The sequence below is a fragment of the Manis pentadactyla genome, chromosome 10 (assembly GCF_030020395.1).
Source record: "Manis pentadactyla isolate mManPen7 chromosome 10, mManPen7.hap1, whole genome shotgun sequence".
NCBI lineage: Eukaryota > Metazoa > Chordata > Mammalia > Pholidota > Manidae > Manis > Manis pentadactyla.
In genome coordinates, this window is record NC_080028.1 from 94,269,918 (window position 1) to 94,284,709 (window position 14,792).

At 50.0% G+C, this 14,792-nt stretch overlaps 1 protein-coding gene across 2 annotated transcripts in view; it reads right to left on the bottom strand.

Annotated features, from left to right (window-relative positions):
- The window catches only part of HIP1 (huntingtin interacting protein 1), a 154,438-nt gene that overhangs the window by 92,441 nt on the left and 47,205 nt on the right, over positions 1-14,792 (bottom strand). The window contains exon 2 of one of the 2 annotated variants that reach the window (XM_036887297.2): positions 5,966-6,052. The exons of the other annotated variant lie outside the window; for it this stretch is intronic. Coding sequence (XP_036743192.2) covers positions 5,966-6,052 — 87 coding nt within the window. The remainder of the gene's footprint in view (positions 1-5,965; positions 6,053-14,792) is intronic. 2 annotated transcript variants of the gene reach the window in all.

Below are 14,792 nucleotides of genomic sequence, written 5' to 3' on the forward strand. Positions count from 1 at the left end.
ACTTCTTGGAATTTACCCTAAGAATGCAGCAGCCCAGTTTGAAAAAGACAGATGTACCCCTATGTTTATCACAGCACTATTTACAATAGCTAAGAAATGGCAGCAACCTAAGTGTCCATCAGTAGATAAATGGATAAAGAAGAAGTGGTAGATATACACAATGGAATATTATTCAGCCATAAGAAGAAAACAAATTCTACCATTTGTAGCAACATGGATGGAGCTAGAGGGTATTATGTTCAGTGAAATAAGCCAGGCGGAGAAAGACAAGTACCAAATTATTTCACTCATACATGGAGTGTAAGTATAAAGAAAAACTGAAGGAACAAAACAGCAGCAGAATCACAGAACCCAAGAATGGACTAACAGTTACCAAAGGGAAAGGGACTGGGGAGGATGGGTGAGAAGGGAGGGATAAGGGTGGGGAAAAAGAAAGGGGGTATTACGATTATCATGTATCATTCACATGTAGGGGGGGCATGGGGAGGGCTGTGCAACACAGCGAAGACAAGTAGTGATTCTACAGCATCTTACTATGCTGATGGACAGTGACTTTAATAGGGTGGTTGGGGGGACTTGGTGAAGGGGGGAGCCTAGTAAACATAATGTTCTTCATGTAATTGTAGATTAATGATAACAAAATTAAAAAAAAAAAAGTGAAGGTGAGCAACTCTCCTGGGGAAGCCCCAAGCTGGCATGGGAGGCTGGTAGCACATACATTCCAAATGTTTCTACCGAGCCCTGGGTCTTGGCTTTCTGAATGGCCGTAGCTGTCCCTGAAGCCCCAACTTTTGTGGTCCTGAAGAGCCAGGCTATTAGCTGCTTAACCCCTCTGATTAGAATCCTGGGCTCTCGACACAGCCAAGTGCTGCACCCGCAGAAACCCTTGGCTGCCCTGTTGACAGGCTCACAGCTTTCCTCGCCCAGACCATCCATACAGGTGCTGATGTTACCAAGGCAGACCAAATGGAAGAATGGGTGATAATCTCCATAAATAACGAGCACTGAGCAGACACAGTGCCATAAAACCTAGCAAGGGCTCTGGTCTGGCCTCTGAGCCAGACACTCAGTAAGGGCTTAATTATTGAGTTAAGATCACAGTGTGCTGTTGAGCCCTGATGAACATCTGCACAATGCTTTGCCCATCATGGAGTACTCAGGAGCAGGAACTCTCCTGCACTATATGCCAGGTACCATACCCGATGTTCTGCCTACATTGTCCTTTCTGATCCTCCCAGCTCACCGTGCTCACTCTACAGACATGGATGCGGAGCTACAGAGAGGCTGGTGACCTCCTAAGGTCCTACAGATGTGACCACTACACTCTGTCCACCTGCAGATCCTTGCTTTCCCCCCATATCCAGCGCTCACCTTCTCAGGGTAAACTTGGGCATGGCAGGGGCTCAGATCACTGTCCACTGACAGACTACCAATCTTCTAGGGCAAGGTCACAGGAGCGTCTCCATCAGCTGGGACATGTCTGCCCCAGAGGACTATCTGAGCAACACTGGGGTAGCAGAGCTGTTTCGGGGGACCCCTGGAAGCTGCTACATAAAGGAGAAATGAGATGAGGCCTGCAGTGCCATTTAGAGCTGGGAAAGGTCAAATGCTCTGAAATCATCTAGCCCCTTCCATGACAAAGGGTGGCACGGGGGCACATCCCCAGGAGCCCATGAGTGCAGCCCGTTACATGTACCCTCCTGGTCAGAGAAGGTTGGGGGGTCCGGGCTGCCTACTTACTCTAAGTATGCATGAGCCCATATGCCTACTCTGGTTTTCTCATTCATGGACCTCAGAATCTAGAATTGTTTCTAGTCCTTACCTGTGGATCCCTTCAGGGCTTTAGCTGATGCAGCTAAGCCATCCCAGGATGTGCTTCCCTTCAGAGAAAATGGGTACACATAAAGGATGAATGAGTGTCTGTGTGTGTGTGTGTGTAACAATAGTTTCAAATCAAGAAAACCAGAAATGCATCCAGTGTTCTCAGGCAACTCAGAAGGACAAGATGGGCCAGGCAGTGCGGGGCAGTTACAAGGCCCCTACTGCCTGGCAGCCATGGGCTTGTCTTAACAGACAGGGACTGCACCAGGCCCTCATGTACGAAGGTGCCATCGGCACTTCCACGAGCCACTTTCCTTCTGTGCGGTCCCAGGAAAGCAGTATATGAACGGGGTGGTGAAGGGAGACAGGAGGCCAGGAAGGTAGTGTAGGGCGTGTGCAGGAAGACAGGCTCCGGACAGACCACAAGTGGCAGTGTGACCCAGTGTGGAGAGGGGACTAGGCCAAGTGCATTCTGGGCTGGAAGTAGAGCCATCTCTCTGAGCAGATACATGGGGAGGGAGAGAGAGTTCCAGCTAGAACATTTAGGCTCACAGGGAGGCAACAGAAAGCCAGACTGGTCACTGGGGAGGAAGAGCCGAGTCTGGACTCAAGAGGTAAAGCAGGACTGAGTGCCTTCCGCATTCAGAGCTCGGGCTGGAGCTGGCTGGAGCGTTTGGCCAGTGTCCTAGGAGTCTAGCAGCCGAGGGTGGGCCGAAGGGTGGCTCCTGGGCTGCCCCCAGCCTGTAGACTTCCTCATGCCCAGCTGTGTTTGAGGCCCCCTAGAAAGTGGTGCCTGGGAGGCTCCGGAGAGGAGCCAGGCTGGAAGCTGCAGGCCATCAGGGGCAGCAGTGGCGAGCCAAGAAGACAGGAGACTGCACTGCGGCCCGGCTCCAAGAAGGGAACGGGGAGAGGCGAGACCTGCTGCAGGGATGGAGGTGGGGCAGAGGAAGATAAGACCTGTTCTTGGGGACTGGGTGGAGGTGGTGCTGCTGGGAGCAGTCAGGACACTGGCTGGTTTCCCAGGGCGGTGTGGGGGAGCGTGGTCTGCACTGCCTTCAGTCTGCATTGCTGGTTGGCCATGCGCAGGGGCACGTTGCCACCACACTGCAGCCTGGGCAGGGGGCCCAGAGACACAGGCTCAGGAGTCACCTGGGAGTCAAGGGAGGTGGTTGGTCCAGAGGACAAGAACCCAGGCCCAGGTGGAGGCAGCAGAGCTCTCAGAGAACAGGCCCTTCTACTGGCTACAGGCCCAGAGACACTTGTTTTCAAACCCCTTCAGGACCTTAAGTACAACTTCCAAACTGATGCATTCCCTTCAGTGTTTATGAGACACTTCTTAATGAAGTCATAGAAAAGCTTCTAAGCCCTTGGAGTGTGGCCTAGATCCTCCCCCTCCTCCTCCTCAATGGCAGAGCAAGCCTCAACATTGTTTACCAAGCCCGTGTCATGTAGGACAGTGCCAGGTGCGGCAATGCCCATCTCTGAATCTGAAAAATCAGAAGTTAAGAAGCAAGGCAGAGGGTGGAGGAAAACAGGTTACTGCTGCCATGGTGGCTCCCAGGCCCAGCTGCATGCACCCATCACCTGGCAGGCCTGGGTCCCGCCCCAGGGATGCTGATGTAACTGGCACAGGGGAATCCTGGGGATCAGCATTTTAAAGGTCCCCAGGAGATGCTAATGAGCAGCCACAACTGGGGACACTGAGCAACCACAGGAGAACTCAGGAGCCTCCTGGCTGAGGCTGAGGCGTGTGGGCAGCAAGGAAGTATGGTACTTCCTCACCATTGCTCCTACACTGGGAACTTCCAAGCTTCCACCTGGAATTTTCCACCACTTGGCCAAAGGCTCAGTGTGAGTAGGGAACCTCTGAATCTTTGGCCCTTAGTAGATTTCTTTCCCTTCCTCGCACTGTCCCCTCCCCAGCCCAACCCCTCATTAAACATGGGTGTCCGTAGACCCTTTCTGCACATTTGACATCACAGAGGGAAGAGCCCCTAGGCATGGCTGAGCTACACGGAAATGCCTAGCATACCCCAGAACTGATATGCATTCTGCAAGACAGACCCGCTGAGGAAAAAAAATGGCCTGGTCTTAGGATACCAGTTTTAGCTGGCAGGTTCTGGGCAGAAAGATCTGCTAGATTTCTAAAGCCTCTCCAGGCAGGCTGTGGGTGGCCAGTGAGGGTGAGGGGCCCATTGGAGACAGCAAGACAGAAGGGAGCCACTCAGCCAGTCCCTGAGTCAGCAGACAGCTTGGAAACCTCCGTGCAGGGGTGCAGGCTGCCAGAGCTCTCTGCCCTTGCCTGCCTGGCTCCTCCCTGGAGGCAGGAATTTTGGGCACCCTCAGATGGCACAGCCCATTAACTGCCAGCCATTCACTGGCTCCTCCCCAGGAGACAAGTCTGGGAATCTATCTCCGCCCAGTTATCTCATAAGCGAAGACTTGTCCCAGGGAAGGAGGTATCAACTCAGAGATGTCTGTAGTGACCAATCACTGGCATTTCCGTGCTGAAGAGGGCGGAAGCCAGGCTAATTCCATGTTACTACAGCCTTACAGGAAGTCAGCCTGGCCCAGCTGTCAACCAGCAATTTATGGGCCTTGGGAGCAGAAGGAAGGATAGGAGGGTAGAGAAAGAAAACACAGCCCTCCCCCCACCCAAAAAAAAAATCGATCTTGAGTTATTTTTAGATGGTTATTCATCCCACACATTTCTTCATATAAGAGTCACGACATGGGCTCTGTACAAAAACCATTCCGCAGGAGGCAGCTGCTCACATAGGAGGAAAGGGCCCGGGGGCATCTGTGAGCAGTGAGCCTTTGTGAGAAGAGAAGAAGCAAAAATACCCCAGGATTCTGAAGGCTGACTAGGGAGGCTGAAGGAGGAGAGGCTGTTAAGTCAGAATCCTGGCCCAGGTTCAAGCTCTACCCCTAGCTTTTTCTTGCTATATGGCCTCAGGCAGGTCAGTCAACCTCTCTGTGCCTCAATTTCCCCAACTATAAACAAGGCTAGTTCATGTATGTAAAACACTTAGAAGGACTCTTGGTACACTTAGTGTATGTATTAGCTGACATTTTTATTAAAGCACCCACGTATGTCAATTGTCACTGTTCGTAATAAATTATCACTTAAAATAATCATCATTTAAAAATAACCATTAAAAACCATACTGATGTAGGACACAGTAGGAAGATAAAAGCCAGAGGAGGCCTGAGGTGGAAAAGAGGTAAAGTCAGAGCAAGTTGTGTTCACAAGTTGCCGCCTGCCAAGGAGGGTGTCCAGGTGGCTCTGCTGCTTTGTAAATGCCAAGACGCAGTTTTTCCTCCTGTGACAGCTTAATTCCCACTCTCGGGAGACAAAGCAAAGCTCAGAGGTGTGGGGTAATGTTAGTTGACTCTGAACTCACCTATCCTGGTGTGATGGCTAATTATATGTGTCATGCTTATCAGGTGACAAGGTACCCAGATATTTGGCTAAACATTATTTCTGGGTGTGCCTGTGTGGGTGTTTCTGGACCAGATGAGCATTTGAATTGGCAGACTGAGCAAAGAAGACCGCCCTCCCCAGTGTGGGTGGGCATCATCCAACACTGAGGGCCTGGACAGCAGGAAAGTGAGTAAAGGAGAATCCTGTTCTCTTTCTGCCTGCCTGAGCTAGGACACAGGTTCTCTCCTGCCCTCAGATTGGCACTGACACCATCAGCTACCCAATCCTAAGGCCTCGCACCATGGAATCGCACCACTGGCTGGCATGGGTCTCCAGCTTGCAGATGACTGCATGAGCCAATTCCTTGTAATAAATCAGTACCTTCTCTCTACTGATATTGGTGTATGTGTTCCGTTTCTCTGGCTGCCCAATGAATCAGATCCGGGCCCCTCTAGAATCTAGCCTCTCTGCCAGCTGTCACTCATTGCATTGGCTGTCCCCAAGTAGCCCCTTTCCCAACACCCACCTGTCTCGCTGCTCCTTCTGCCCTTGACACCCCTTTAATATTGACCCAATCCTTACTGACCTGACCCCTCTAGGTCCATCCAGTGAACCTTTATTGAGTGTCTACTGTGTGCATTGCACCAGGTACTCTGACTACTGAGAGGAACAAAGCCAGGGTCCCAGCCCTCAGATCATTTCAGGACATGGGGGGGTTACCTGCACAAGGAGATGCGTAGGGGTCCAAGGAGCACCAAGGAGGGGCTGGGATGGGCTCGGGGAGGAACAGAGGCCAGGGACACCTTCCTGCAGGAAGTGACAGACAAAGGTGTTCCAAGAGGGGCACACACGTGCAGGGAGGACATTCAGCAGGGCCCTGGCAGAGGAGGCCCCAGGAGAGGAGCTGGGCCCACAGCCCTCACTGCCTGTGGCCTTCGAGCGGCTGCCACAGGTCAAGGAGGTCTGAAGCCCACTATTTCCCACCCTGTTTACCTCCCTCAGGGTTGTTCCTTTGCTCTGAAATCCTCCCAGGCCGAGTGCCCAGCAGGCCTCAGCAGAGACTCTCGGGCCAGGGTCCACTTCTGTCATGGTACATGCTGGGCACAAAGATCTACCCTCCAGACTCCCCAACTGCCACTTTGAGAAATCATTCAGAAACACATACAGGTCAGCCCCTCCTCAAAAGACACCCACCCAAAGCTTTCAAGGGAAGTTCCTGAAGGCCATCCTCTGGCTTGTTGCTCCCCCTGGCCTCATCCTGCAGGCCTCCTGCCACAGGGGCTTTGCACAAGCCAGCCCCACCTCTACAAGCCCGCGTTGTCCCTCTCTGTTTCTCTCTCCCTAAAGAGACACACACATGCTTACCACCTCTTCTTCCCAGGCAGGGTTAGCTTCCCCACAGCATTTCTTGCACATTTCTGTGTGTTGGGATTACCTGGACCCTTTAGGGCAGGAATCTGGTCTCATTCTAAGCCCAGCCCAGGGCAAGCAGTTCTTCCAAACTTTGAATGGAACTCTTGAAGCCTATGCACAGGAAAAATTCCACCATTCCTAAATATATGACATCAGTAGAGAGGACAATCCCTTTAATAAATGGCAACAGTATGGAGGCAAAGCTTATTTCATGTTCTAGAGAAAAGACTGCTAAATAACATATACGTCATTTGTATTCACTAGAAAACATGATTTGAGTAGTAAGGGTTTGGAAAAATCAACTGTGGACCTCAGTAAGCTGTGGCATTCCTGCCTTTCCCCCAGGCTGGGGTCACCTCTTTTCTGAGACTCTGCAATGAAGCAAGCCCTTGATAAGGCTGCTGTCCACAACTGCCAGACCTCCCTGCACACGTCAAGCGTCTCACACACACACTGGCAGTGCAATCGAGGCGGCTTACACTCTGTGAGCCTGTTTCTCTGTCCATAAAATCGGTATAAAAACGCCACTCTCACAGGAGGTTGTTGCAAGGATGAAGGTAAGAGTAACATCTGTGAAAGTATTTGGGAGGCTATTATGCCCATAACGTTCTCTGACCCTCCAAAAAGCTAGCTCTCTTTCTTGATAAGTGTATTAATAAATAATAAAATCTGTGCTTGTGGGTACAACAGGTTTTATTATGTAAAGTTTCTTGCCAACTCTCCTCCCATGAGCCTTGCCTGTTCCTCCCCTCAGCTGGCTCCTAGAACCTGGCTTGACAGGTACCCTGGTAACAGCAAGGATTCTGGCTCTATCATACGTCACTGTGTGACCATGGTCCTTACCTGCCCTGAGCCTGTTTTCTCGAGATGATCAAGGGCCATGGAGAGGATTAAAAGCGATGACTGACATCCAGTGCATGGGATGGGAGCTCAGTGGCCTCAGCTCCTGGGACCCTTGGAGGGCTCCTGGGGACAGGGCTCAGAGACCAAACTGAAGAAGCAGACCTCTTTCTCCCAGGGGGGCCAAAGTGGGCCAAGCTGTCACCTGGCACCATTCCTAGTTGGACCTGGTATTGCAGACAGCCTGCTCACAGTCCCCCAACCCCGAAGTCCTGCAAGAAGAGGTTCGGAGGACACAGTTGTCATTTTTCCTGGGAAGGGAGCAGCAGGGGGAGTACCCTGAATCTTCTCTCCTGGGCCCTCATACAGAAACCCCCCAAAATGGCTCCCCCCTCCTTGAGTTTCAAGCTGCTTCACTTACAAAGTACCTGGCCTGTTCTTTGTTCTTCAGTTTAAAATTTGATTTTCTCCTCAAAGCTGGAGACACTCCTTAAAATACAAGCTCTTCACCAGCACTTCTTCCTTTGTGTTAAAAAAAAGTCTAGAATTGTAGCCAGGAGAATGGGAGGGAGTCAGGACTGGGGACTTGCTGCTGTGACTGATGAAGCCAGGGCTTTTTTCTCTCTCCTCTTCACAGCTGAGTCCCAGCCTCCAGAACAGTGCCTGGCACAGAGCAGGCATTTGATTAATAACAGCTGAATGTGTGAATGAATGCAAGCAAGAAATCGTCTCATCCATCTGCCAGGCCCTCTTCTGAGTGCTGGGGCACATACAGGCTTCTGCAATCCCTAGCACCCGCAGGTGCCTTTGGCTTTCCAAAGGGCTTTTGCACCCAGATCTCATGTCTCAACACCTTATGAGGGCAACTGCCTTTACAGATGAGCTAAATGAGATAGAGAAACTAAGGGCTTGTCTAAGAGACAGAATTCATGTCTCTTGTTGGATTCTTTCACCAAATATGGCTGCAGGCTTTCTCCATAGCACCATACTGCTTCTTGCTGTCCTGATATACAGTCAGGAAAAATCTCCATCTTCCAGTGGTTGGAGTTCATCTGTCCATCCACACACCTGCCCAGGCCCACCTGCACTTAGTACAGGCCCTGTGCCAGGTTCTGGGCTTGGCTCCAGGGGAACCAGGGGAAGAGGAGTACGTGGGGGAGGTAAACACAGAACTGGAGGAAGAGCAGGCCTCAGGAACAGGATTTCTACTAACAGTGAAGGAGATGCAACAACACTCAGCAGCCACTGTGGAAAAGAGTTTGGTGACTCCTCAAAAAATTAAGCACAGAATTTCCACAGGACACAGCAGTTCATGTCTAGCTATATACCCAAGAGAACTGAGAACAGGGACTCAAACAGGTGCTTGTATGCCAGCGTTCACAGCCGCATCATTCACAATAGCCAGCGGGTGAGAACAGCCCAAGTGCCAACAGATGAACAGGTGAACAAAGCGTGGTGTATGTGTACAATGGAATATTATTCAGTTGTAATAAGTAATGAAGTGGTGATGCACAACTCAGAGCAGATGAATCTTGAAAACATTATGCTAAGTAAAATAAGCCAGACACAAAAAGATATACATTGTATGGTTCTATTTATATGAAATATCCAGAATATGCGAATTCATAGAAACAGAAAGTAAGTTAGATGTTAACAGGGGACGGGAGAAGGAGGGACAAGGAGCTATTGTGTAATAAGCAGAGTTCCTGTTGAGGCTGATGAAAAACTTTGGAAATAGTGGTGACTGTTGCAAAACATTATGAATGCAATTACTGCAACTTGAAAATGGTTGAAATGACAAGTTTTGCTTTATATATATTTTACCCCAATTTAAAAAAAAGTACAAACACACACAAAAGGTGACAGCAGGAGTGTGGGAGCAGACATGTGGACCAGTGATCGGCAGGTGTGAAAACAAAGTGGACCATTCAGGCGGTACCAACAGAATTGAAAAAGTTTTCACAGGGGGACAAATGAGAAGACCTTCTTATGCAAGATACAGGATGATGACACCATAATGCAACATTTTTCCTGGGATGGTACCATTAACTAGACACTCTGGCAGATCTCATAAAATTTTAAATATACATAAATGTACATATCCTCTAACCACTGCACATCTATTCTAGAGAAATGCTCCATGAGCCATGTTCAAGGGCATTCCTTGAAACACTGTTCCTAAGGCAGAAGTGAAAACAACTATAATGTTCCCACAACCGCAGGCAACTGAAAACAACCAGGGCAACTTTAATTCTGAGGAATATGATGCAGTCATTAAAAAGAATGAGGTTGATCTAAAAATGCTAGCAGAGGAAAGTGTCAAAACAAAAGGTAGAAAGGAAAAAAAAACCCGTACCCTGGACCACTCCAAATGGATTTGCTTGCTGGCTTCCTAGCCTCTTCTTCATTTTCAAAGGATTCTGCAAAATACATACCCGCCCAGCTCCAGGATGACTCTGTGTGATGCTGTCTGAAGAGCAGCAGACTTGTGATAAGGGCCTGGGATGTCCTACCCAGTAGGTAGTACATCTCCTCTGAGAGACGAAAAGTCTAAAAGGGGTATCTGGGCTGGGGCACCAGTGTTCATGCATGTAGTGGGGCTGAGGGAGGGAAGGAGGCAGGTAAGAAGCCTATGGGAGTATGGGAGAATATATTTGTAAATGACATATCCGACAAGGGGTTAACACCCAAAATATATAAAGAACTCAACACGCCTCAACAACCAAAAAGCAAATAACCCTATTAAAAAATGGGCAGAGGAGCTGAACAGACACTTCTCCAAAGAAGAAATTCAGATGGCCAACAGGCACATGAAAAGATGCTCCACATCGCTAATTATCAGGGAAATGCAAATTAAAACCACAATGAGATATCACCTCACACCAGTAAGGATGGCCAGCATCAAAAAGACTAAGAACAACAAATGCTGGTGAGGATGCAGAGAAAGGGGAACTCTCGTACACTGCTGGTGGGAATGTAAGCTAGTTCAACCATTGTGGAAAGCAGTATGGAGGTTCCTCAAAAAACTAAAAATAGAAATACCATTTGGCCCAGGAATTCCACTCCTAAGAATTCACCCTAAGAATGCAGCAGCCCAGTTTGAAAAAGACAGATGCACCCCTATGTTTATTGCAGCACTATTTACAATAGTCAAGACATGGAAGCAACCTAAGTGTCTACCAGTAGATGAATGGATGAAGATGCGGTACATATACATAATGGAATATTATTCAGCCATAAGAAGAAAACAAATCCTACCATTTGCAATAACATGGATGGAGCCAGAGGGTATGATGCTCAGTGAAATAAGCCAGGCAGAGAAAGACAAGTACCAAATGATTTCACTCATCTGTGGAGCATAAGAACAAAGCAAATCTGAAGGAGCAAAACAGCAGCAGACTCACAGAACCCAAGAATGGACAAACAGTTGCCAAAGGGAAAGGGACTGGGGGGGGGGGGTGAGTGCGAAGGGAGGGAGAAGGGGAATAAGGGGCATTTCGATCAGCACACATGATGTAGGGGGTGGGGCATGGGGAAGGCGGTGTAACCCAGAGGAGACAAGTAGTGATTCTATAGCATCTTACTATGCTGATGGACAGTGACTGTAATGGGGTATGTGGTGGGGACTTGATGATGGGAGGAGTCTAGTAACCTCAATTTTGCTCATGTAACTGTACATTAACGATACCAAAAAAAAAGAAGCCTATGGGAAAGAGCAGGAGGGCAAGGCAGTACAGCGGGCGTGAAGGTCAGAGGACCACAGCAAGTGCAGAAAATTCCAACAACCAGCCAGTCATTTACGGGCAGAGGCACATCATATGGTGTCAGCATGTCCTCAGAGGCTGCTTTAGGTCACATTGTCTCCTACTTCTTGCCAGTCGCAGGGCTGAAACTGCAGACCACTCACAGGGGTTCCTGTGTTATGGCAAACTAGGGCGGTCTTGCAAATGGTTTCTTTCCCCCAAATCCTGAAGCCTGCAGAAACACTCAGCTTTGGTCTTACTAGGTGTCCTAGTGTCCCCCATGCTGGGGCCTGCTCCACATCTCCTGGCTCCTTCCCATCTCAGGAAAGGGAGGGGACCTGCATCTTCTGAGCATCCGGTATTATATTTCATCCTCCCAGTTACTGTAGTCAGAAGGGTAAGCAAGTGCCCAAAGTCACATCACTAACAGGAATCAATATCAGGATCAGCATCAGAACCGGGTCTGTTTACATCTCAAACTGGTGCTCTGCCCATTAGCAGGTGCTGCTGGGAACCTCCTACTGAGCAACCACTATTGGCAGGAACCTCTGTTTAGTGTTCCAGGGAGTGTAAAGTAAGTCAAGTCCTGATCCCAAGGCAACTGAGTGTCCTGGCAAAGTGGATATGCTACAGTACGTGGAGAACAAGCACCACACCATATCTGATCTCTAAGAGAAGCACAGAATGCTACAGAGGTCAAGAGCTGGGAGAGGGCACAAGGTGGAAGGGACACGGTAAGCGAAAGACCATGAGGACAGAGAACGCTGCGGGATGCCCAGAGAGGAGCAAAGCCAACACGTGTCTTGTTGGTCTCCATCCAGCCTTTGCCACGGTGCCCGAGGGAATCCCTCATGCTGCTACCAAAAACACCAGCAGCACCACAGCAAACTAGTGCAGAGAGCTCTCCCTGCCTCCAAGTCTCTCCGCACCCTCCCCATCTCCTCGCTTATTACCCTAGGTGGTAATGGGGAAAACACAAAGAAGGGAAAGAGCCAGGTTGCCTCCACCGAGGATGGGAGGACGGGAGCAGCAGCCCCAGCAGGAACCCAAGAAAGTGCAGACAACCCAGTAGATGAGGGTCGTGGCTGCCCTCAAAGAGTGGGCCAAACCCTGCAGAGCCCTGAGGCCAAGAACAGGAGGCAGCGGGGAGGAAAGGCGGGGAGGAAAGGCATCGAGGTGCTGGTCTGGACTCTGGTGCATTTGAGCAGCAGCTCGGGCCCAGGTCACACTGCCGGATGCTGAGCAGGTGGGGAGGGGAACCTCTTTGCAAAAGGCTGGAGGTGAAGGGTGGAAAAGCTATCCCAGGAAGGCAGTGAGGTGTTGAAGGATGATGGCGATTTGCACAGGCTTGGAGGCAGGAGGTGGAATCGGTAGAACTGCAGCAGGGGACAGAGGTCCCTAAGGACGAGCAGGCTCAAGGGAACGAGGAGGAGGGGGCCACAGTCAGCAGGGAGGAGGGGAGAGGACAGGGTGTCCACGATGTCATGGTGGGTGAAGCCAGACACAGACAAGAGGCTTGAGCTGAAGGGTGAGGCTTTTCAGTAAAGCCAAGTCACCTCCAAGAGAAACGAGAGAAAGTGGTGGCCTAGGAGCTAAGGTGAGCAAAGGTTTCGGAGGGCAAAGGGTGGGCGGTAAGGGGGGCAGGGTGAGGAGTATGCACTCTTCCTTTCAGAGTGTAAACAAAAGGACAGGGGAAGGTACCCTGAGGAAGAGGCAGGTAGGAGAGAAGGCTTAAAGATCAGGGGACACATGGCATGTTTACAGCTGAGAGGACGGGACAGGATGTCACTGAAGACACCACAGAGAATGGAGACTATGACACGGGACACCAGCGAAGCAGGCCCTGACCCCAGCAGTGTCCTGCGGCCTCACCACACTGGCCACCACGCCAAGGCTTCCTCAAGGCCAATCCCACCTTTCTCACATGAACTGCTGCGAAGCCATGGTCGCCCACCTGATATTTACATGCTTGTTATTTGGGGATGTAACTACAGGAATTTACACTTAATCCTAATGACATTTCACAAACTGCCTTCACGAATCTGTTCTGATACAATGACCAAGAAAACATTAAACTGAGTCTGCAGTTTGCCACATTCTCGGTTTGGCTGTGCACCAGGTATGCTCCAGGCTGCGCAGGAACAGAGTCCTTTTTCTCAAGATACATATAGTGCGGTGGTAAGGAAAACACAGAGACAGGTCATTTCAGTATAGTTTCAATCTCCTGGCAAGTGATATGAAGGAAGGAAGTTTCCATTCCCCAGAACTGGCGACCGAAAGCTGGGGCCCAAGTGGTGATACCTGATCCACATTCTACTAAGAGTCCAACAGCTCCACACCAGCTTCCTAGGAGGCGCCAGCCCACCAGAGTGCTCAACAAACCATGAGCTTGTGCAGGAGGCTAGGACTGCCCAGAGGAGGGGTATTGCTCACCCAGCCTGGGGCTCCAGGTGGTGATGCCTGAGCTGAGATTTGAAAGATATCTCTGGTGAAGCAGAGTGGTACGAGTGCTCTTGAAGTAGCAGGGCAGGTGTGTTGCCTCACCAATCAGGAGATTCCTCACACACGCCTCTCACCCCCAGATTGATGGAGGAGGTGGGTGGTCAGTGAAGGGTGAATTTGGCAGAGGACACAGGCAAGTCTGAGTTTTAGCTATACCACCAGCAGCTGGACAGAGGCCAGCACTGAGGGTGGCCAAGCTTTAAGAGACCAGCAGAAAGGCTGCTGCAGGGGTCCAGACATGGAATGAAAAGGACTGACCCTGAGCAGCAAAGGAAGCAAAGAGGACAGAACGGTCAGGACACATCTGGGAGGTCACCAGCAGGACATGGTAATAGGTGGGTGGGTGGGGAGCTGTGGAGGGCAGGCTGACCTCATTTCCTGACACTTAATAGAGTGACGGTCCTACTAAGGTAAAATGGGATGCAATCTGAGTACAGAGGTGTGTTAGCTTCAGACAGGAGGAGAAACCTTCCATTTTAACAGGTGGGAGGTGGAATGGATTGGGGTTATGGTCAAATACATTTAGGGTCTGGTGGGGGGAAACAGAGCATTTGCACCTGGTGACTTTGGTTTTCTGCGTGAGGTAAAGACAAGCAGGCACGGAGGGATGGAGCTGGACTTCTGAGGAGCAGTAAGGTGTGAAATATAGCAGCCTCCCTTATCCACAGAGGATATGTTCCAAGACCCCCACCCCCTGCCTCCCAAGGATGCCTGAGACAGGATGGTACTGAATCCTACATATGCTATGTTTTTTCCTATACACACATACTTACGATAAAGTTCAACTTGTAAATTAGGCACTTTAAGAGATTAATAATAATAAAATGGAGTGATTTATTACAATATACTGTGATGAAAGTTACGTGAATGTGGTCTCTCTCACAAAATACCTCAATGTAGTGAACTCACCCTTCTTTTGTGATGATGTGAGATGATAAAATGCCTACATGACGAGATGGTGTGAGGAGAATGGCACAGACATCACAATGTAGTGAGGCTACTACTGACCTTCTAACTTTACATCAGAAGGAAGATCCCCCCTGCTTCTG